We start from the raw sequence: 21,050 nt of genomic DNA, 5'->3' as shown, positions 1-21,050 counted from the left end.
GGAGCTACACAGGTGCAGAAGATTGTTCCAGAAGCGGGGTCAGTCAGGACCAGTTCTAGGCACAGTTACATCAGGAGAAATCATGATCTGAACACATTATGCTCAAACATATGGCTTATTAGTGCGGATGAGAGTTTTCTTCATGGGACTGGGGTGATAGAAAGATGTATTCCAGTTAAATGTGTCAGTTTATGGTGCAATCTTGAACAGATAAAACTATTAAATCCATTTCAGTATGAAAATAATGAATTGGCTATTTTTTGTTTTTTTATATTTTGTATATGCGTATTACATCTGTTACAGTTTACTAAGCTGAATAGCTGCTGTTCTTTAATGTGAATAGGGGGCAAATATTGATTTCTTCCTCTTTCTGCTCCCTTTATATATAATTTTAGTTTGTTACATTAACTATTATGGGTGTAAATAATTATCGTTTTGTATCGCTCCAACAGCCAACGATCCAATGCATCAAAACATCCGCCTTTTCTTTTTTTTCCTTTGGTCTATTTTTATCCATTTGCTCCTGGACGTAATTTTTTGACTCCCGTACTGCGGTGGCGATAATCCTATTTTGCCCTCCTACCTCGCTACTGCTACCATCTTTCTTGCACACACACACCTGCATAAATAGTAGGGAAGACAGACATGGCAGAGGAAAAAGATGACTTACACACCCCTTGCACGTTCAAGTCATTTGTGTGGAAGTATACTATTAACTTTTCACATCTATCACCGAGTGAAAGAAGTCAAATTAAACTGTGTGCTTCTACCCTAAAACCCACCCAGCTAGGGGGTCCCAGCTGAAGCAAAGCTCCTTCTGGTCACACCGAGTCCTTCTGAGGCAAACAAAGCCCCAAACCACAATAAGGTAGAAAATCAGGGGGGCAAACAGAAGAAACATGAATGAAAATTAAGATGTTCCTCATCCAAGATTGATCAACCAACATAACATTTATCTTGTTATATATATCTATATATATAGATATATGTATGAATAAATCAACTATTTTTTCTCAAGCAGGATGAACAAACAGTATAAACAGAGAGCTTTTTTTATGATTGGGTTTTTTCGTTAGATATTTGACTCCTCAGATCAGATATGGAGAAAATGCAGACATGCGGAGGTCTTTAGGAACTACTAAGAGTGGATACTGAGGTAAGCTTATTATAAATTGCTGAGATAATTCACAGCAACAGCATACAACTAGACGGTGTTGATATTGGAGTCTTTCCCATCCAGGTTGTTTTCTCTTCAGTGATGCACCAGGAGTCACTTCCATCCTTCTGTGATTGAGAAACACATCCACTGACAGGCTCACAGCTGGTGAACAGCAAAACATTAAACAAATCATGCAATATTTGCTCTTTCTTTTAATAGTTAACTATTTATAAGGTGTTCTACAACATAAATTATGATAGTGAAGCATTTCTGCTTCATCAAAGTTCATGGATTCAGCTTTTCCTCTCAGTGAAATGAAGCTCTGGCTGCTTGCAGGCTCATTTGCATGCTGATCGCTGATTGGCTGTTCGCTAGGAGCAGGGGAGGAGGTTGGTTTCCCGACAGGAAATCACAGCCTTATAAGGCGTTTGCTATGGAACCTTATGGAAGACGGAGGCGAGGAACTACCACACCAACCAGAAAAGCTTCTATTTTAGACAGAACACAGGAAGCATGGATGACAGACTGTGTTTGACTAAGGGGTGAAATTCCCCCAGAACATGTTTAATATTAAATCTACAACTAGACAATTGCTTAACATCGCCTCAGTCTGTACAACAGTGAGATCTTTCCATCGGGTTTTAACCCTTAAAGCCATTTATCAGACCTGGACTTTGTTTCTTTCTTCGTGTCTAAAAAACAAAACACCCAACATGTATGAGCAACATATTCCTCTATTAGAAAATTGCAATTTACAAGAAAAACATTTAGACATTTCTGAGTTGCAGTGGCAGCAGAATGATAAGTTTTCTTCTATTTACATCTGCAATAGTTGGAGTAGAACCGAAAGCAGAACGAACGAAGACTAATCTGGATGAGAATCAAACCTGCAGACATGATAATGGGACAACCGGCAGATTAGGTGCATCATCTGTTCAGTATATAGAGTGGAGGTTAAAAAAGCAGCAGTCACTCTGGTGGGAGTAAAACGATGATGAGTTTCCTGATCTTCTGGCGCCTGCTAGCGGATTACTGAAGTGCAGAGATGGAGTCTGTCTCCTCATTTCTTAGCTTTTCCTTTCCCCTTGCCTTTCCCCTTCCCAGACTCTTCCTTCTTCGCCTTAGTTGACTCTTTACTTGGTTTGGTCTTCTTTTGCTGCAGAGAAACCGAACCAGTGAATAAAAACATGAGCAGATGCTTTCCTTTAGCTCTGAATGTACTCACTTTGATCATAGCATCAGTTTTCAGGCCCTCTGCCTCGTCCTCAGACTCCTGATCCTCTGGGCCTTCCTCCCCTCCTAACTCCAGGTCTCCTCCACCTCTGCGGCCTTTCTTCACGGCTTGCAGGGAGTACGGCGCCCGGTGGACCTCTTTGTTGTACGCCCGTGTGAAAGCTGCCTTCACCTAGAAGGAGCAGAAAAAAAAAAGGGTCAGGCTGGGAGTAGGTGTAATAACAGACATGATGAAACTGGACCCCAGCTCACCTTGGAGTCTAGTTTGCTGTAAGGATCAGGCTGGCCGCCCCAGACACTGATCTCCATCAGGCTGTCCACGTCCTCCTTAAGGAGCTGGTAGTCGTCCAGGAGCTGCACGGCCTGAGCGGCGCCCTCTGCTCCCTGCCTCTGGAGCGGATGCAGCAGCGCCTGCCGCAGGTAATACAGGTAGTCCAGGTTCACAGCCTGCCTGCTGCTCAGGGTCCTGCAGGAGCAGTGAGCTTTAAACACCCCATTCAGGCTGAGCTCCAGAGAGAAAGATGGTCTAACAAGGCGGCTTACTTTAAGCTCATGTGTGAGGTGAGCTCTTGAACGATGCGGGAATGTTTGTTGGTAGAGGAGTTCTTGCCGAGCCAGCTGGGGAACACTGGGAACTGAGACATGTAGCCTCTCATCAGCTCGCCTGGCAGCACGCTGGCAAAGATGGCCTGTAAACGTAATCACGCTCTGATCATTTAATTAGGTTACATAAGGGTCCATGAGACACAAATGCTTCTGGTTAGACTGGATGATGTCTTTTTAAACATCTACCGTCTCCTTGGGAGACAAGAAAATGATCAATGATTTATAATCAGTTCTAAAATATTAAAAGAGACTCTACAGTATGAAAATCTGTAAAAATCAGGACAGTAAAAAAACACTGTAATGGCTTCCCTGTTTCAGTTAAACATCCCATCACCACCATCGGTACAGACACTAGGAAACACCACCAGGTATTATGAATCCTTATTATGTGTGAGTTTTCCTTTTAGATGCCCGTTCATCTGGATTTAGATGCCATTAAATCAGCTGATGGTGCTTCCAGCACTCATATCAGCTCCATTAGGAGCCCTATTTAAAATAACAGGGTGCAATCATGTTTTTATCATGGAAAACATTTTTATAACTGATATTTGAATTGTTTTTTTTTTCTTGTTGATTAGCTCCATATTAATCATTCAAAGTGTGAGTAATTATAATTTAAACACCACATTCGTCTTATTATAGAGATAAACGTCAGATTTCATCATCAAGCCTTTGCTCTGATTGAGATTTTAAAACCTAATTATGACAGAGCAGCTTAAAGTTTGCTACAGTAAAGGATTCACGGTTTATCCCAGTGCAGATGTTACCTGAGTGGGGAGCAGGGACCAGTTTTGTCCTGATCTGATCCTTCTGTCCACCAGGTCACCGTCAGCGATAGAGTCTGCGGTCTTACTGAGCAGCACCAGGTGGGACTTGGCATCACCGCTGTGAGGAGAGAAGAAAACAGGAACATTAGCAGGACTGCTGGACGGGAGTCTCTGCTGATCTGGACGCCTCCCTCACCGAGCCGCTGCTGGGCGCACGTGCAGGTAGTTCTCCTGAACAAACAGCGGCGCCAGCGAATAGTCGTGGAAAAAGAGGTCCGACTTGTCGATGAGGCTCATGTGCGCCGTCTCTTCGCCTGCGGCGAACACCTTCCTACAGACGTCGAACGGCCCCAGCTTCATGTCTTTGCGGGCGCTGGCTGCGTCAGACTTGCACTGGTCGTACGTCATCACCTTGTCTTTGGCCGACCACATGCTCAGGTTGTGAATCACCTGCAGACGTCGGCAGCGTGAGGAAACAAAGACAACGACCTCAACCTCACATGAAGACCAGAAGCTTCGACCGCTCTACCTGCCGCACGTCCTGGTTGGAGGCTAAGATGATCTCATTGAGAGCAGGAGGGGGGATCTTGATTCCCTCCTTAAAAGCAATTGACATCATGGCTCCCTGGAACAAATTAAAAGAATAAATAAAACAAGAGAAACAGTTTTATAGTTTTATGCTTCTTATAACAGCCAGAAATTATCAACAAAGTTATTTTTTTCTCTCAAATTTAGGTCTTTTGGTAGCCTTTTTTTTTTTTAATGGAGCATCTGTTTGTGTTTCTTTTAAGAATATAAAAGTGGAGAGGACTCCAACCTTGATCTGCTCCAGCCGCGGCCTCTGGAAGCGCAGGTCGAAGCAGTAGTTGGCCAAGGATCTGATCTTAGGGTGGTTCCGGTCGTTACACATGCAGATGATGGGAATCTTGGAGTTTTTGATCAGACCGATCATTTCCTGAAAGAGACACAACCGCCCGGTCAGATGCAAACGTTGGCCGTCAGTGAATAGACCTGGAAATGACTGATGAATTAACATTTCCTAAAACATCACCAGCCAATCAGACTGGGAGAAGAAGGGGCTCCTTTACCTGGATTCCTCCCCGGTCCTCGTTCCCAGCCATACCATCCACCTCGTCCATGATCAGGACGTGCTTACTGCTCACCGTCTGAGACGTCCCTGTGGGGCCGAGAGCAGCGGCTCATCGTGAGGGATCAACATTTTTATTTGCATCATTTACAAACAGAAATCAGGTTTGCGATTTACTGAGGAAGACGATTAGAAACCAAACATGTAGAGCGGATTCACAGTTTCTGTCTCAAAGCGGGTATGAATGGTTGATAAACCATTTTTAATCAATTTATTGACATTTTCTGCTTCTAAAATTTTAATTTCAGGAGGATTTGGATATTTTTTTTCCACTAACACACTCCTTTTGCTTATGGAGGTCCGAGGAACGTCATCCTGTCAGCTTTTGTTCTCAGGCTTTTATTAAAAACTGATCAATTTCCTTCTTTCGTAATATTCTGGCTGCAAACCTGTTATGGTTCATTATTTGCCATTTTATCAAGAACATTTATTGTCTCAATGAAACCATTTTGCAAAGAAGTTGAAGGTGTTCTTATGTCAGTCTGAGCTGGATTTAATGCAGCTGGACTGTTTTTGCTGATGGAAGAAGGTCAAATGCTGGTTAGGAGGGATCTGTAGCAAAGCTTTTGGTTCTGGAGTCCTTTATTTATTTAATCAGGACAGAGCACATTAATGAACAATATTTTGTTCTTTCTGTACAGATTGTAAATAAGCCAGATTATAGCATAGTTGCTAATTTACATCTGTCGTCCTGAGGCAGGAAGACAAAACAACACCAGATCTCATAATACAATATCAGTCAAAACACAGACACACGTTCAGACAATGACATTACAACAATGAAATTAGTGAGTGCATGACTGGGAGCTTTTAAGAAACTGTTTAAGCTGCTTTTTAAATGTGCAATAAGTGGGAGATTCCCTGATGTTTGTTGGGAGGCTGTTTTTAGAAGTGATGAACGGTTTGTCCAAAGGTTGTTCTTCTGTGGGGGATCTATAGGTCTCCTCTGGAAGAAGCTCTGGTGCAAATACATCTGCCAGGTCTAATGTAGGTAGAAAGTGGAGGCGGGGCTAATCCATTCAGAACTTTGTAAATTAAACAACTATTTTTTTAAATGAATTAAATTTTCAAAATTGAGCATATGATATTTTTCCAAAATATTACACTAATGGAATGACAGGGGCTTTGATCATAATATTGCTATTGGTTTTAAAATTGTGTCTCCGGTGAGTGGGGAGGTTGTGATGCAGCAGTCTATGTGTGAAAATATCATTGAGTGTATGAACATTTTAGCAGAACTGTTCAGCCCCCCCCCCACAATCCCCTGTATCAACAAAGTCTTAAAACGTTGATAATTTTTCATCTTTGTACTTTAAATTTATCCTCACATTTAATTCTTATTCCAGTCTCTTCTGGACTGTTGTTAGAAGAGTCCTGATCTAATTTCTCTATTAGAACGATGGAGGAAGACATTCAGAACTGCTTCTTTAAATCAGCAGTCAGTTAAAAGGGGAAAAGTAACTGTTCCTAGTGCTTGAATCCTAACTGATCAATCTGAGTCTTTTTGGACCCAAACTGGATCCAGAAACTGACCTTTGTAAAAGTTCTCGATGCTGGTGTTGTTCAGCGACTCGGCTACGACTTCCTTCAGGCTGTTTTTGCTGCGGGTGCAGCTTGCGTTCATCTCCACGTAGCTGAAGCCCAGCTCCTTCAACAGCAAAGCATATTTAATGAGCCCCCGGATAAATCAACAGCAGTCTGCTCAGAGGACGTCGGCATGTTCTCAGACTGACCTCACAGACCAGAGCCGCTGTGGTGGTCTTCCCCACCCCTGGTGGGCCAGAGAGCAGAGCAGCTTTGTATCCTGAACCGTCATCTTTCCCTCCTCCAAACTTACCGTACCTTGGCGCTAAAGGAGACCGAGAGAACATTCAGAACCGGCAGATTTCAAACAGTTCAGCCTCCATTATATGAGGTCAGATGACTTTTCTGCTACCTGCTGGTTTGCCCGTGCCTCCGCTGTGGTGCTTGTGCCAGTTCTGCAGCCAGCGAAGCAGCTTGTTGGCACAGCTCTGGTCCCCTTGCTGGCCGATCACAGCCTTCAGAGAACGTGGACGATACTTGTCCACCCACAGAAGAGTGGCAGCCTCCCCCTGGGGTGATGGGGGTCCTGGAGCTGAAGATGAGGAGGAAGAGGGAAGGCCCAGTTCCCTGCGGGCCGTTTGTCCGGAGCCTCTCCCTGATGGGGTGCTGCTACCACTGCTTTTGGATCCTCGGCTCAGCGCCTGGCCGGTCTTCGATGGGCTCGGGGTCTGAGGCGAAGTGGAGTTACCCTTGGAGGGAGAGGTCTTCTGAGCTTTGGGGGTGCTCTTTGAGCTTTGACTTGAAGTTGATCCAGTTTTTGAAGCTTTGCTCTAAAGGAAGCAAAATATCCAAAATATGAAAAAAAACATTAATCAGAAAACAGCCCAGAACCAGAGGATCCATTCAGAGTAGATAAAAGGCTTTCTGCCTAAAACTGATATCTGTAGACTTGGCTTTAACAAAGCCTGCGGTCACAATAACACCTTACTGTGATGGTGCTTTGGTCAAACAGGAACGTTTAAACCAACAATAAGTACTTTAAACCTTTTTTCATCACCTTTGACCTAAAAGCAGCTGAAAGACGCCTCTGTCACAGCCCAGGGGTCTGTGTCGCTTTCATTCGCAATAAGCACCTTATGCGCTGCTGCTCATGGGAAATGCTGTCTTCCCTCAAACAAAAAAATTCAGCTTTTGTCCACTGGGTGGAACCAAAGTTGACCAAAACTGAAATTTCTTAAGTTCTGCTTTAAATCTTTGGACACATAAAGAACTCCCCAGTTAATGTTCTTTAGGTTAATTTTATACTGGTTTATCTGCTATACTGGAATAAAATCACCTGCTAAAAACATTTATGTATTTTATATGACTCTTTCTTTAGTACAGTAGCTAATGGGGAAAAAAACATTCATGAATATTTAGCGCCTTGTGGTTTATCAACAAGCTCACTAATATTTAACATCACAACTGCTTATTTTGTATTTTTGGCATAAAAAAAAAAAAAAAAATATATATATATATATATATATATATATATATATACATATACACTCACCGGCCACTTTATTAGGTACACCTGTCCAACTGCTCGTTAACACTTAATTTCTAAGCAGCCAATCCCATGGCGGCAACTCAGTGCATTTAGGCATGTAGACATGGTCAAGACCATCTCCTGCAGTTTAAACCGAGCATCAGTATGGGGAAGAAAGGTGATTTGAGTGACTTTGAACGTGGCATGATTGTTGGTGCCAGAAGGGCTGGTCTGAGTATTTCAGAAACTGCTGATCTACTGGGATTTTCACACACAACCATCTCTAGGGTTTACAGAGAATGGTCCGAAAAAGAAAAAACATCCAGTGAGCGGCAGTTCTGTGGGCGGAAATGCCTTGTTGATGCCAGAGGTCAGAGGAGAATGGCCAGACTGGTTTGAGCTGATAGAAGGGCAACAGTGACTCAAATAACCACCCGTTACAACCAAGGTGGGCAGAAGAGCATCTCTGAACGCACAGTACGTCGAACTTTGAGGCAGATGGGCTACAGCAGCAGAAGACCACACCGGGTGCCACTCCTTTCAGCTAAGAACAGGAAACTGAGGCTACAATTTGCACAAGCTCATCGAAATTGGACAATAGAAGATTGGAAAAACATTGCCTGGTCTGATGAGTCTCGATTTCTGCTGCGACATTCGGATGGTAGGGTCTGAATTTGGCGTCTACAACATGAAAGCATGGATCCATCCTGCCTTGTATCAACGGTTCAGGCTGGTGGTGGTGGTGTCATGGTGTGGGGAATATTTTCTTGGCACTCTTTGGGCCCCTTGGTACCAATTGAGCATCGTTGCAATGCCACAGCCTACCTGAGTATTGTTGCTGACCATGTCCATCCCTTTATGACCACAATGTACCCAACTTCTGATGGCTACTTTCAGCAGGATAATGCGCCATGTCATAAAGCTGGAATCATCTCAGACTGGTTTCTTGAACATGACAATGAGTTCACTGTACTCAAATGGCCTCCACAGTCACCAGATCTCAATCCAATAGAGCATCTTTGGGATGTGGTGGAACGGGAGATTTGCATCATGGATGTGCAGCTGACAAATCTGCGGCAACTGTGTGATGCCATCACGTCAATATGGACCAAACTCCCTGAGGAATGCTTCCAGCACCTTGTTGAATCTATGCCACGAAGAATTGAGGCAGTTCTGAAGGCAAAAGGGGGTCCAACTTGTTACTAGCATGGGGTACCTAATAAAGTGGCCGGTGAGTGTATATATATATATATATATATATTAGGGCTGCAACAACGAATCGATAAAATCGAATTTTAAAAGCGTTGGCAACTAATTTCATCATCGATTAGTTGTGTCGCGCGATTAATGCGTCATCCGCCGCCGTCGTCATTGCCGTGAGGCGCCTCCCCCATCCCAACCCCGTTCTCCCGCTCCAGCAAGAGTCCCTCTCAGCGCTGCAGTCAGAGCCGCAGGATGTTTACCCTCAGCGTCCAGACTGCAAATGAAGCGCGCATGCGCCGGGATTGACGCCGCAAATTGATCACAATAATTAAAATAGCCTGCGCTTTGTAAAGCGAAAAAAGTCGTAACATGCAACTTTTGTAAAAACAAATTAACATGGCGCGGAAGCACCACTGTTATGACGCAGCACCTGAAAAGAAAACACGTTGGAGCCTTCAATGGCAGTGAAGAGAGCAGATCAGCAGGATGAGTAACCATGTTTGTTTGGTTTTAAAGTGGGGAAACGTAACGTTAGTTTCTCAGGTAAGCTAATCTGATGCTTTCCTTAGCTTGTTAGTAGGTTACAGACAGTGATAAGGTTGGCTACTTATTTTACTTTTAATTTCATTTGAATTAGCTTAAGCAGTGTTTATATTTTCTTTATAAATAAAATAACTTGCAAATTATGAGGGCAAGGCTTTTAAAGTTTAAATCTTCCGGCAAAGATAAAGTAAAGAAGATTCTGCAATTTATGGAAGTAAAGCAGAATAAAATCCAGCAAGATCAGTAATATGTCAATTAATTATCTGCCACATTCCCATGTAAATATCTGTCTTTGGTGGATGTGTTTTTTAGCACCCCTAGTTCTCTCATTTTTATTCCAAATACAATTTATAATTTGAATCACAGGGCTATTTTTATCTCTATGGTTCAGTATTTTCTCAAGTAGCAACTTTAACTGCTATACTTTCCTGTTTTAAAAGGCAGAACTCTTCTAGTCTAAAAAAAACTCATTTGTTGAAATGGGGGGGCCTATTGTTTGAACCCCTTAGGGGCTTTAAAAAACAAAAATGTCTCTTTTTGCGCTTTATGAAACAAAGTACCCTATATTTTGTGGATGTACAGCTACATTTCTCATGTAAGTTTGCGTAGTTTTAACACAATTATTTTTCATATTGCACCAGTACAGTTAATGAGCAACCTGTACTTGTGTGCTTGTTTGTTCTGTCTAAAATTTTTATTTTGGAATAAAGAGGTTAATATAAAAAATATTTTTTGTCCGATTCATCAATTAATCGAAAAAATAATCGGCCGATTCATCGATTTTTAAAATAATCGTTAGTTGCAGCCCTAATATATATATATATATATATATATTTTTTTTTTTTTTTTTCTACACTTTTCAATGACAAAATTGAAGAAAAAAACAAAACATGCTTTTACATCTAAAGTGACGCCAACCGAGTCTCATTTTACTCCCCATCACAAAAATCACAGCAGTTTATTCTTTTGGTCAGATTTCCGGGATAAACAAATCCCTAAATAAATAACATTCAACTGACAGGTAATGTTATGGGTGGTTTATTTAGCTATTTATTTATTTGTAATATTAAGCAATATTAAGCGCGGAAAACTAGACAGAAGATCAAACGAAGGAGAGGACGGGCAGCAGCCTGCCTTCATGTGTTTTAAGACTCGGGTTGGGATTTGAATAGAAGATGCACGCGGTTTGGTAACCATCCTACCGGGTCCAGGCGAGGGTGGATTTGTGAAACAGGACTCTGACAATGCTCATCAGGGCATCGTTATAATTTGTCCGGTGACATGCTTAAATTTCATGAACCAATAAAGTAAAAAATAAGCTAAATAACCAAATCCTGTGTCAACCAGAGTTCAACACAAATCCTGTTACAACCCTATTTTTTCACAGTATAGAAGTACTCTGACCTCGGCTTCTGCAGCAATCTCATACTTTGACTTCTTTCCTGGTTTGGTTCGGATCAGCTCCAACAAACCGTCCTCATCCAGGATCTTGGTACCTAAACTCTCAGCCTGAAAAGGAGAACAAACAGGTTTAACAATAGGGCTGGGGATTTTTAACCTGACAACAGCTAGATGCATGTCTCGCTCCGCCTAGCTCCAGGAACTAGGCGGAGCGAGACATGCATCTAGCTGTTGTCAGGTTAGGGGATTTTAGCAAAGTCCTGAATCGATTCGATTTTGATTCATTCAGTTCTAAATCGATTAATTTGGATTCGATCTGTTTTTACATTAAAGTGGTTCATCTGTGTTTCAAAATACTCATGTATTTAATTTTTTCCTGTCATATTAAACACAAAGTGAAACTTGTAAATCAGACAGTTTAAACTTGAAAAGTGAACAAAACTGTCTCAAAAGTGCAAACTCATTCCCTAGACATCGATTTTGCAAAAATGTAAAGGAATCGATGCAAAATCGATTAAATCTATGTTTTTTACCCAGCCCTATTTAACAAGAATGGACCTAAAATAATAAAAAACATTCCTGATCAGAGTATTGAGGATTTTGTTTTAACAATTAGACCTTCATACCCGTTATTTGATTTTTCCAGGTATTAAAATGGTGCAAAACACTGACGTCTTTCTTTTAGCCACTTTTAAAACGGAAAAGATTGGAAAACATGTGGTTCAACTGAGACAGATGAGTGTTGGATGGGATAGGAATTAGGAAGATCTATGAGAAAAGAACCCTTTTCATGAGGGAAACATGATTTCACAGACATTTTCTTTATAAACGATTTAATCCTGCCCAGTAAGGCTGCCATCGTTTATCCTGTATCAGTCTGATTGTGGCCGGAGGCTTAATGTTTTCCGAACCCTTTCCCATTTATCCTACATCCATCTGTGTAAAGAAGTGGCAGCCAGTGAACCTGCAAATGACTGACATGATAAATACTCTAAAGCAGGGGTCTTCAACGTCTTCAAAGCCAAGGACCCCCAAACTGATTGCGAGATGGAGCGGGGACCCCCTAATTATATATATTGTATGAAATGGTGTTATATCAAACTGATCCTATAGTCACTCTATTACAGATGGAGTAATGTAACGAAAGTAATTTCTCCCTGGGATTATTAAAGTATTTCTGATTCTGATTCCTGGTTGATGGGACAGGTGTGGATGAAATGGTGCCCAGGTTTGAAAGAGCTCCTGTGTGTCGATGAATGTGTGCATTGATGACTGAAAGACATCTTCTGCTTTCATTTATCTGTTTACTACAGTGTGTTGAATTCATGTTAATGTGATTTAAACCCTAACCCCATCCAGTACCTCTGCGGACCCCCTGTTGAAGACCTCTGCTCTAAACTAAAAAGTCTTCCTCTGTTTCATCGAGGAATATAATAATTAAAACCCTTATGAACCTTCATCATCTGCTCAGAAGGACGGGTGGCTCACCTTTTCAAGCTTTGACACCCCGCTGTCTCTGCCCTGCACCAGGTAGGTGGTCTTCTTGCTGACGTTGCCCGTCACTTTGCCTCCGTAGCGCTCGATGAGAGTTTTGGCGTCGTCTCTCTCCATCGACTCGAGGACTCCTGTCAGCACAAACACGCAACCCTCCAAACAGTTCTCCGCTCCCTGCAAAGGAAAGAAAACTTGAGGCTGGTTCTGGTGAATCGCTGGGTTCCTCGTCCCACTGGTGACGTTCCACCTTACCTGTGGGATTTCCTTGGATCCCAGAGCTCGTGGTCCGTCCCTGTTGAGGAAATTCCTGAAAGCTAAAGAGTGCATCTTCTTCTTCTCTGCATCTTCAGGACTCGTACTTGTGCTCTGGGTGAGAAACAGAACTTTAAAGTGGCTCAGTGATGTCCTCTTATGATGTGTTAAATTAGTTAAGCGGAGCGTTTTCCTGGAGGAATAGGCATGCCCTTACCTCGGGCTTCTTTGGAGACGTTTTAAGTGCAGTCGGTGTGGTTCCTGTTTTAGGTGTGAACTTCACGTCTGAAATCGAAGATGCCTTGGGCTCCTTCTTTGGAGAAATTCTATTTTTAATGGGCGAATTTAGCGCTTTACTTTTCGCTCCTTCATCCTTTTCCTCGTCCCGTTTCTTCATCATAGCCAGCTTGGAGCTGGATTTGGCCGGAGCAGGACTCTTCTTGGGCGACGGACCAACCACGTCCCCTGAAGGGCTTCGACTGCTCTTCATCGGGCTGCTCTTTTTGGGGGTCGTGGCTGGTTTTTCCTCAGAGTTTTTGCGAGACTTTGGAAGGACACAGAAAATATTTTTATATTCCCCTAATCAAAGAGAGAACACACATTTTGAATCAAATCACAGCAAACTGTTACTTTTTTGGCTTGAGGCTCTGTGTCCAACATGGCCAACGTTCTGGCAAACTCCTCATCCTCATGGATTCGTTTTTCCATCTGTGTGGGAGAAAAAAAACAACAACAATCATTTAAAATCAACAGGAATATTTGTGGATAAAAAGGTTTTAGATGCTGGAGTTTCATAGGTAGTGACCATGAGGTTCTACAACAGCTTATAGAACCACCTTAAGCACGTCTCCTTTAGCATTTCTCTCCCGTAGCAGAGACTGATATCTTCCTATAAAAAGCCTTGTGTTTGTCACCTTTCAAGCTTTGACATTTCCCAGTTAGATTTAGGTCTAGACGGTGAACGGCCTCTTAATCGTGGTTAAAAATGATCAGGAGCCCACTAATGGTTTTTAATATAATTCATTAACAAATACTCTTCTTAGAAGCTTTCTCTGGTGTTTGTAAAGAAAATGTGAATCCAGTTTTCACTACAGAATGATATTGAAGAATCAGAAACTGTTTTTTTATTATAACATATCCTATAGAACAAAAGCAAAAATCAATGTTTCCTGTTTATTAAACTTTAATGTTATATCTTTATTGAAAAAAAAAAGCAAACAAACTGTTTAAAATGGCAGAATATTCCCTTTTGCAGGATTTTAACAAAAGGAAGGCTCTGAATGACTTCAAGGTGAAATGGTTCTCTGGATTAGAAAGTATGCAGACCCCCTGGACTAGACCATCCCAACACACAACATGTTTTAATCATAGCAGCTCCTGGCTGTGAGTTTAGAAACACTGTGAATGGAAGTGGAACTCAGAATCTGATACAGTCACTGTGTTGGGCTCCACCTGTCTTTCCCAGCTGCCCTTCCTTTGATACAGCAATAATCCCACAGCATGATGCTTCCACCTCCCTGTTTCAAGGCATTCTACAAACATTTTCCACCATACATGTTCTGCAAGCGAGTAGTAAAGGTTCTGGCTAAATAACCTGCCTGCAGGTGGTAACAGAGTTATGGTGATCTTCCAGCCACTGTTCCATAAGTGGTAAAAGGTCTGTATTTATATAGAGCTTTTACAAGTCCAAAGACTTGATCAAAGGGCTTTACACTACACTCAGTCATTCACACACACTGATGGAAGCAAGTTCCATCATAGCCACAGCTGCCCTGGGGCTCGCTGACAGAAGAGAGGCTGCCATACAGAGGGCTCTCTGCACCATCAGAAGGCCATGCGGGTGATGTGTCTTGCCCAAGGACACAACCACACTGTAACCCAGAGCCGGGGCTTGAACTAACAACCTTTCAGTTGCACGGTAAACTCCTGCTTCTGCCACCCCGGACCATTTGACCTTTGTTTCCTGATCTAACCCTGCTTCAAACTTCTGTCTGACCCGTCCGCTGTGTTCCTGCAGGGTTTCTGAATTAATTTGCAAATATAAGTCTTTGCTTTCTATTGCAAATTAATCAAATCAACAAGCACCTATAACAATTCAAATGTAAAGACGAACTGTGGAAATTAAATGCATTCTAAGGTGCCCTAAGAAGATGAATTGAGGACACAGCAATATAAAGGAAAAGGGACCAGACTGAAAATATTAAGCAACACAGAGACTGCAAAAACACCTGCTAGAAAAAAATGATGAATTTAGAAAAGAGGATTAATGCACGTGTCTCAGTTGGCTCCCTTTTCAGTTTTGACTCAGTTCTCAGGTCACTGCATTTGTCCTCTAACCCTTTTTGGGCCTAATTTCCTTTCAGCCTGCTGAGCTAGTCTATCAGCATCTTTCTGAAGTGACACACACAGTTATTTGAGCTCAACCTCTGCTCTCTCTTCTGCCTTTCTTATTCAAGGTGGAACCTGTACCTGGCCCTGCTCTGAGCTTCCTGTACCTGATCCTGACTGAAGCTGCAAATGTCAGCCTCCCAAGCTTTACCATCCATCATACCAAACAATTTTTTTTATTAATGCTTTAAAACACTGCGAACTTCTTCTCTATCTTTACCATGTGCTCATTAGACCTTACCGATCTCCTGGTGAATGCTTCAGCAAACGTCAGGTGTTACCTAGTAAATATAGGTACAGATTTGTGCTAATGTCTCTGTTTGAACTGTATAACCTGCCTTTGGAAGAATCCAGTCTCACTTTTTTACATTTTCTTTGTTTGTTTTATAATTTTTTTTATAACTGTTGTTGGCATTAATTATACACCTTGCCGATGGACAACAGTTGAAGACTAGCCTTACAGCAAACACTGACACTTACAGAAATGTTCATTAATGTTTACTTTCCCTGACAAATACATACATTAATAATAAATAAATCAAAAGGCTGCAGTCATGCCCTTAATTGCTAAGTTTCCAGCCACTTTTATGGGAAGTTGCATTTTTTCACTGCCTCAGCGTTCCAAGTCTCTTTCCAGACATCAGGCTTTAAGAACAACCGGAAGCCATTCTCCAATAAGTATTTTAATTCCATTTAGGTCCTTAAAGGTAAAGTGGAGGATGTTCCTTTTCTGGGTGGATCATGAAAATAAGTGGTCCTCCAAATTGTCAATCATTCTGGTGATATGTTTACGTTAGGTCGTCCCACGTGCTCGTCCCCATTTTCACTTACCGGTGGTTAGTCTGACATAGTGGGAAAAATTGCAAATCTTCTTTTTGAAAGATGCAAACAGCAACTGTTAAACAGAGCATACACAAGGAGAAATGGGCTCCTGCACGTGTTTAATAAGCATGTACATTTTTCTTAAAAGTTGATTTTTTAAAAATTCAAGAAAATCCTCCACTATACCTTTAATATATATATATGTTTTACTTTTAATGCCTTTTGATGACCCACATAAACCCTGCCTAGGGTATCCATATTGCAAGTTGTTCTCCCACAAACCCGAGGCCTTCACATATCAAACAGAACTGAATATGCTGCATTTTTCAGACTTTCAATAATTAACAAAATGTAATTATTGTGCCGTCTTCCCTCCACATAACATGTAATACTTTGTTGTTCCTTAACGTAAAAAGCATTTACCTTCACAGCTGTAATATGACAGTGTTAAAAAAAATAGAAACTCGAGGGGGTGTGTAAATTTTGGGAAATTGTCATATCAGATGTCAATGTCAGTTTTTTAGAAATAATTTCTGCTGTTTTCAGTTCTGAACAGATCCCTCGCCCCCAACTGTTTCACACTGATGGTGCAAAGAAAGTGGTTCATGTAGCCAACATATGCATGCAGCTGCAAAGAGCAGCTCTTTAAGAAAAAAAATAACTATGTCAGAAGAACCTCAAGAGGAAATAACTTCTCTGAGCTGCATTTAGATGACAGAAAAGTAACAATAGGAAAACAAAACAACAGTTTTATGTGGAAAAGAACCTGCAGCAGATGACCCTCTTACCTCCATGTCCTCTTCCATCTGCAGCTGCCGGGCCATTTCCTCGTCACTGATCAGGTCATCAGAGTCTTGGGTCGGCTGAAGGAATACAGAAGGTTCACAAAGTCAGTCTGCTGCCTGAGCATCTCTATTCTATAGAGTATAAAAAGCATCAATGAGGATGATGAACTGACAGCCTTCCGCTTGGCGCTGGCTACCAGCTTCTTGTCAGAGCGGTGGATCTGTCCGCTGCCGAAGTAGTCGAGTACAGAGGTGGGAGTCTGCTTGGGTTGAGGAGGAGGAGCTAGCTTAGGGGTTGTAGGAGCTTTGGGGCTCTTGATCCCTGTTTTCCCCTGACTGGAGGAAACCTTCGCAGGGGACTTTTGCCGCTCTTTGATTTTTGGACTGTCTTCTTCTGACTTTTTATTGGTACAGTTCTGTTTGGACTTGGAAGCCTTCTTCAGACTTTGGAAGTTGTCATTATCCGAGTCTGCAAGTTGAACAGAAACAGATGTCTTCTTTAAAGACTGAATCCTTTTGATTTTGCAAGGATTTATAAAAGGGTGCCTGACCTGTTTCAGAGACGTACTGAACAGGGTCCTTCTTAGGAGGGGGCTTTGCTCTGCTGGTGGCAGCTTTCTCTTTGGAGGCTTTCTTAGTCTTCATCACTGGCTCTTCCTCCTCTGCTTCAGAATCTGAGCAGAGCGACAAACAAAGATCACATGTTGATCATTGCTGATCTTATTTTCAGTACATGATATAAGTCAAAAGGCTTTTCCCCCTCCATCATTCTGAAGACATACAGAAAAAATCCCTACAATGTTTTCTGGAATCTTGATTATTATTAAAATGATTAATAAGAGTTATTTTTTGATGCATCTAAATCTAATTTGAAACAAGATCTACAGCGGGGATCTTCAAAGTTTTCCAGGCCAAGGACCTCTAAACTGATGGCGAGATGGAGCAGGGACCCCCAAATTATATATACTGTAGGAAATAGTGTTATATCAAACTGGTCCTATAGTTACTCTAATACAGATGGAGTAATGTAACGAAAGTAATTTCGCTCTGAGATTATTAAAGTATTTTTGATGCTGATTCCTCATAGATGGGACAGGTGTGAATGAAATGGTGCCCAGTTTGAAGGAGCTCCTGCTTGCCTTCTTCTGCCTCCATTTATCTGTTTACTACAGTGTGTTGAATTAATATAAAAAAAAGTCTAATCAAACAAAACTTTCGCGGCCCCCATGCAGCACCTTTGTGGACCCCCTGCTGAAGACCCGATCTACAGCAACAAAAAACGTGTAGCTCTATGGCATCAATAGTTTTTATGAAGTGGGTGTGTAGGCCTAGTGGGTTAGAGCAGTGCACTTGTGTTCTGGGAAGGTTGAAAGTACCCGGTTTGTCCCTGAGCAAAACCCTAACTTAACTCCTGATTGCTGCAGGGGCGCTGCACAATGGCAGCCCACTGCTCCCCACAGGGATGGGTTAAATGCGGTGAACGAATTTCCCCACTGTGGGACAATAAAGAGATTTACATTACATTACATACATAACCAGTAGGGGGAAGGTTCTGGGTTTGATTCCCGGCCCGGGGTCGTTCTGCATGGAGTTTGCATGGTTTCCCTGAGCATGCGTAGGTTCTCTCCGGGTACTCCGGCTTCCTCCCACAGTCCAAAAACATGACTTTCTAAATTCTCCTTAGTGTGTGAGTGTGAATGGTTTGTCCTGTTTGTTTCTGTGTTGCCCTGCTGGTGGACTGGCAACGTGTCCAGGGTGTACCCCGCCTCTCGCCCATTGACTGCTGGAGATAGGCACTAGCACCCCTCGTGACCCCACTCGGGACAAGCGTGTCAGATGATGGATGGACATAACCACTAGGAAGTTCATCATCTCAAGGACCCCAACTCTGGAAATCACTGATTTCCTGTCAGAAATAAATGTCCATACCGGATTCTATGACTTGACGTTTCTTTCTTTTCTTGTCGCTGCCTTTGTGACGATCCCCATTTTTGGAGCTTTTGACCTGAAGGACATGAATAAAGATAGAGTGTAATGAACAATAAAAAAAAAGAAAGAAAACAAGCTTTTCCACATTGTGGATGATAATATTTTCTTGCCTTAGAGGTCTCTTTCTTTTTTACATTTTCTTCTGAGGAACTCTTCCTTTTCTTCTCATCTGGTTTGACTTCTCCATTAGGGGCAGGCTTTCCTGTCACTGGTCCAAAGAACCGCCTAATATCCTGTACACAAAGTATTTAATGATGCAAATTAAAACATAGAACAGTTGTAACGTTTTCAACCTCCAACAGATCCCTCAGGCATTTTAAAAACACATCAGTGATGCAGATAAAACACACAGAAGGCTGAAGGTTTCATTAGAGCTCAGAAGCTTTCACTCATTCGGAATAAGAACCTGCAAATGGATCATTTTTTAAACCAAAAAACAGGGGGAAAAAATTAAAAATTATATTTTAATGCTCATTTCTAGTGCAGCATCATAAGTTTTCTAGCTGGTGTGGTTTAGCAGCAGCTAAAGCTGGGTGCAGCTCTAACCAGTCGGTATTATTTCCGCTTTATTTAACCTCTGTGTGTTTCTGCAGCTCCTGTTCGCAGCGGTTAGAAGCTCAGACTGTTACCTACCATGATGGACCCGCTTCTCTCGCACTTTGCTCGCAGGTTTGTAGCAGAAAAGTCAGAAATTCTTTCAGCTGCTTGGCGCGAAGCGCTGCCGCGGTCGCTAGGAGATGACGTAACGGGAGCGATTTGGCCGGTTTGCGTCAGACGTCATCAACGGGGTCTGAGTTATTTCATAAATCAGAAACAAATAAACTGGACATAAAAATTTTATATTTAACCAAAAATTATCCCTAAAAAAGAGATAATACTTGGGGGTGGCGTCGTATTCGCTGACTATTATGTTAAGATACCCTAAATGTTTTTTTCTTTTAAAAAAAATATCAAATTTTTGTCACTTTTTGTTCTTTTCTATTCCTCATGTACAGCCCTTTGAATGGCCTTGCTACTGAAATGTGTTATATAAACTTTTCTTTATTAATGTGAATCATTCTTCCTTCAGTTCTTTAGTCTGAACAGGAAGTTGTGTACCAGTATTTGTTGTGTTCTTAGTCCTGTTTTTGCATTTCTGACACCATCCCTGCAGAAACAAAGACCCTTTAACTACCATCACTTTGTTCTGCAGGACCTTCTTATTGCTGGAGTTTTTATTCCTTGTTCCCAACATTCGAAACTTCTGTAGTTGACTTGGTCAAAAGTTCAAAGCTCTTAAAAAGTTGACTTAAGTACTTTTCTGACATTTGCTATGACGCTCAAAATGCTAAGATACTAATCAGTATTAGTGAAAGGATAAGACCTAAAACATCTACATCAGGTGAGTGGTGTCTGGAATACCAACAGGTTCACTGATGAGTTACTTGGGAGGATCCTGTTCTTCCAATAACATTTTTATAAGCAGGCTTATTTTGGGAGTGGCAGCTTAGCGGTTAGGACATAGAGCTTGAAATTCTGAGTTTGAGCCCCACTGCCACTGAGAAAGACCCTTAACCCACACTGCTCTCTGGGCGCCCCATGATGGCAGCCCACTGAATCCCCAACGGGATGGGTTAAATTCAGAGGTAAACTTCTCCAATGTGAGATCAATCAAGTTCAATTATGTTTCAGTTAGTTTCTCAGATTTGTCTGAATATTAAAACAGATTTCTTAGACCTGTTCGAGGACTAACATTTTAAAAACACACCTGGAGCGTCTAAACATAACAGTATTTTCAGGTTAACTTGACATATGGGTAGATTTAGAGCTTAACAGAGTTAGAATAGGAAAGCTTCAAATGAAGGAAAACTTGGAAGTGTTAAAGAAAAATGATTATTTTTTTAGACTTTAATACAGTTAATCTTATGGCATGTGTAAACACTCTCACTTGAACATATTTCTTAATTTTGAACAAGGCTGTGTTAATGATTTAAAACTACTAATGGGTAAGTATTTAGACCACCAGCCCATAGAATGAGTATCTCCTGGGGGGTGAATAACAGTTAAGCCTGCAGGAGAGATTTCTGCTTGGTTTACAGAAGGTCAAAAGTCTTCCAGAATAAACAACCAGGGATGGTGAGGCCCCCCGCATTCCACAAGCTGTCTGTGAGAGCTTATCTTGTGTTTTATGACTTTAGGAATTCTAGATGCCAGGACAAGCTTTCCGCCT

General features: G+C 41.8%; 1 protein-coding gene across 1 annotated transcript; it reads right to left on the bottom strand.

Annotated features, from left to right (window-relative positions):
* Window positions 1-1,687: 1,687 nt before the first annotated feature.
* rfc1 (replication factor C (activator 1) 1) lies at window positions 1,688-19,615 on the bottom strand. The gene is made up of 23 exons (XM_038272835.1): window positions 19,475-19,615; window positions 18,952-19,074; window positions 18,782-18,857; window positions 17,404-17,526; window positions 17,026-17,321; window positions 16,856-16,930; window positions 13,488-13,565; window positions 13,075-13,401; window positions 12,858-12,971; window positions 12,600-12,779; window positions 11,115-11,219; window positions 6,849-7,266; window positions 6,646-6,761; window positions 6,446-6,560; window positions 4,854-4,942; window positions 4,583-4,720; window positions 4,295-4,390; window positions 3,962-4,215; window positions 3,766-3,883; window positions 2,936-3,081; window positions 2,645-2,858; window positions 2,385-2,564; window positions 1,688-2,315 (listed from the first exon to the last, which is right to left on the bottom strand). Exons 1-23 carry the CDS (start codon window positions 19,475-19,477, stop codon window positions 2,220-2,222), a joined length of 3,480 nt encoding a protein of 1,159 aa, XP_038128763.1. The 5' UTR covers window positions 19,478-19,615; the 3' UTR covers window positions 1,688-2,219.
* Window positions 19,616-21,050: the final 1,435 nt, after the last annotated feature.

Source organism: Cyprinodon tularosa, unplaced genomic scaffold (genome assembly GCF_016077235.1).
Source record: "Cyprinodon tularosa strain WSP-4 unplaced genomic scaffold, ASM1607723v1 ctg841, whole genome shotgun sequence".
Lineage (NCBI taxonomy): Eukaryota > Metazoa > Chordata > Actinopteri > Cyprinodontiformes > Cyprinodontidae > Cyprinodon > Cyprinodon tularosa.
The sequence above is the reverse complement of the archived record's forward strand: the minus strand, read 5'-3'. Positions and strand labels throughout refer to the sequence as shown.

Coding starts and splice junctions, on each gene's coding strand:
- rfc1 (XM_038272835.1), bottom strand. Junction 7,267..11,114: donor AGATTGCTGCAGAAGCCGAG/GTCAGAGTACTT, acceptor TGCTTCCTTTAG/AGCAAAGCTTCAAAAACTGG. Junction 4,721..4,853: donor AGGACCGGGGAGGAATCCAG/GTAAAGGAGCCC, acceptor TGTCTCTTTCAG/GAAATGATCGGTCTGATCAA.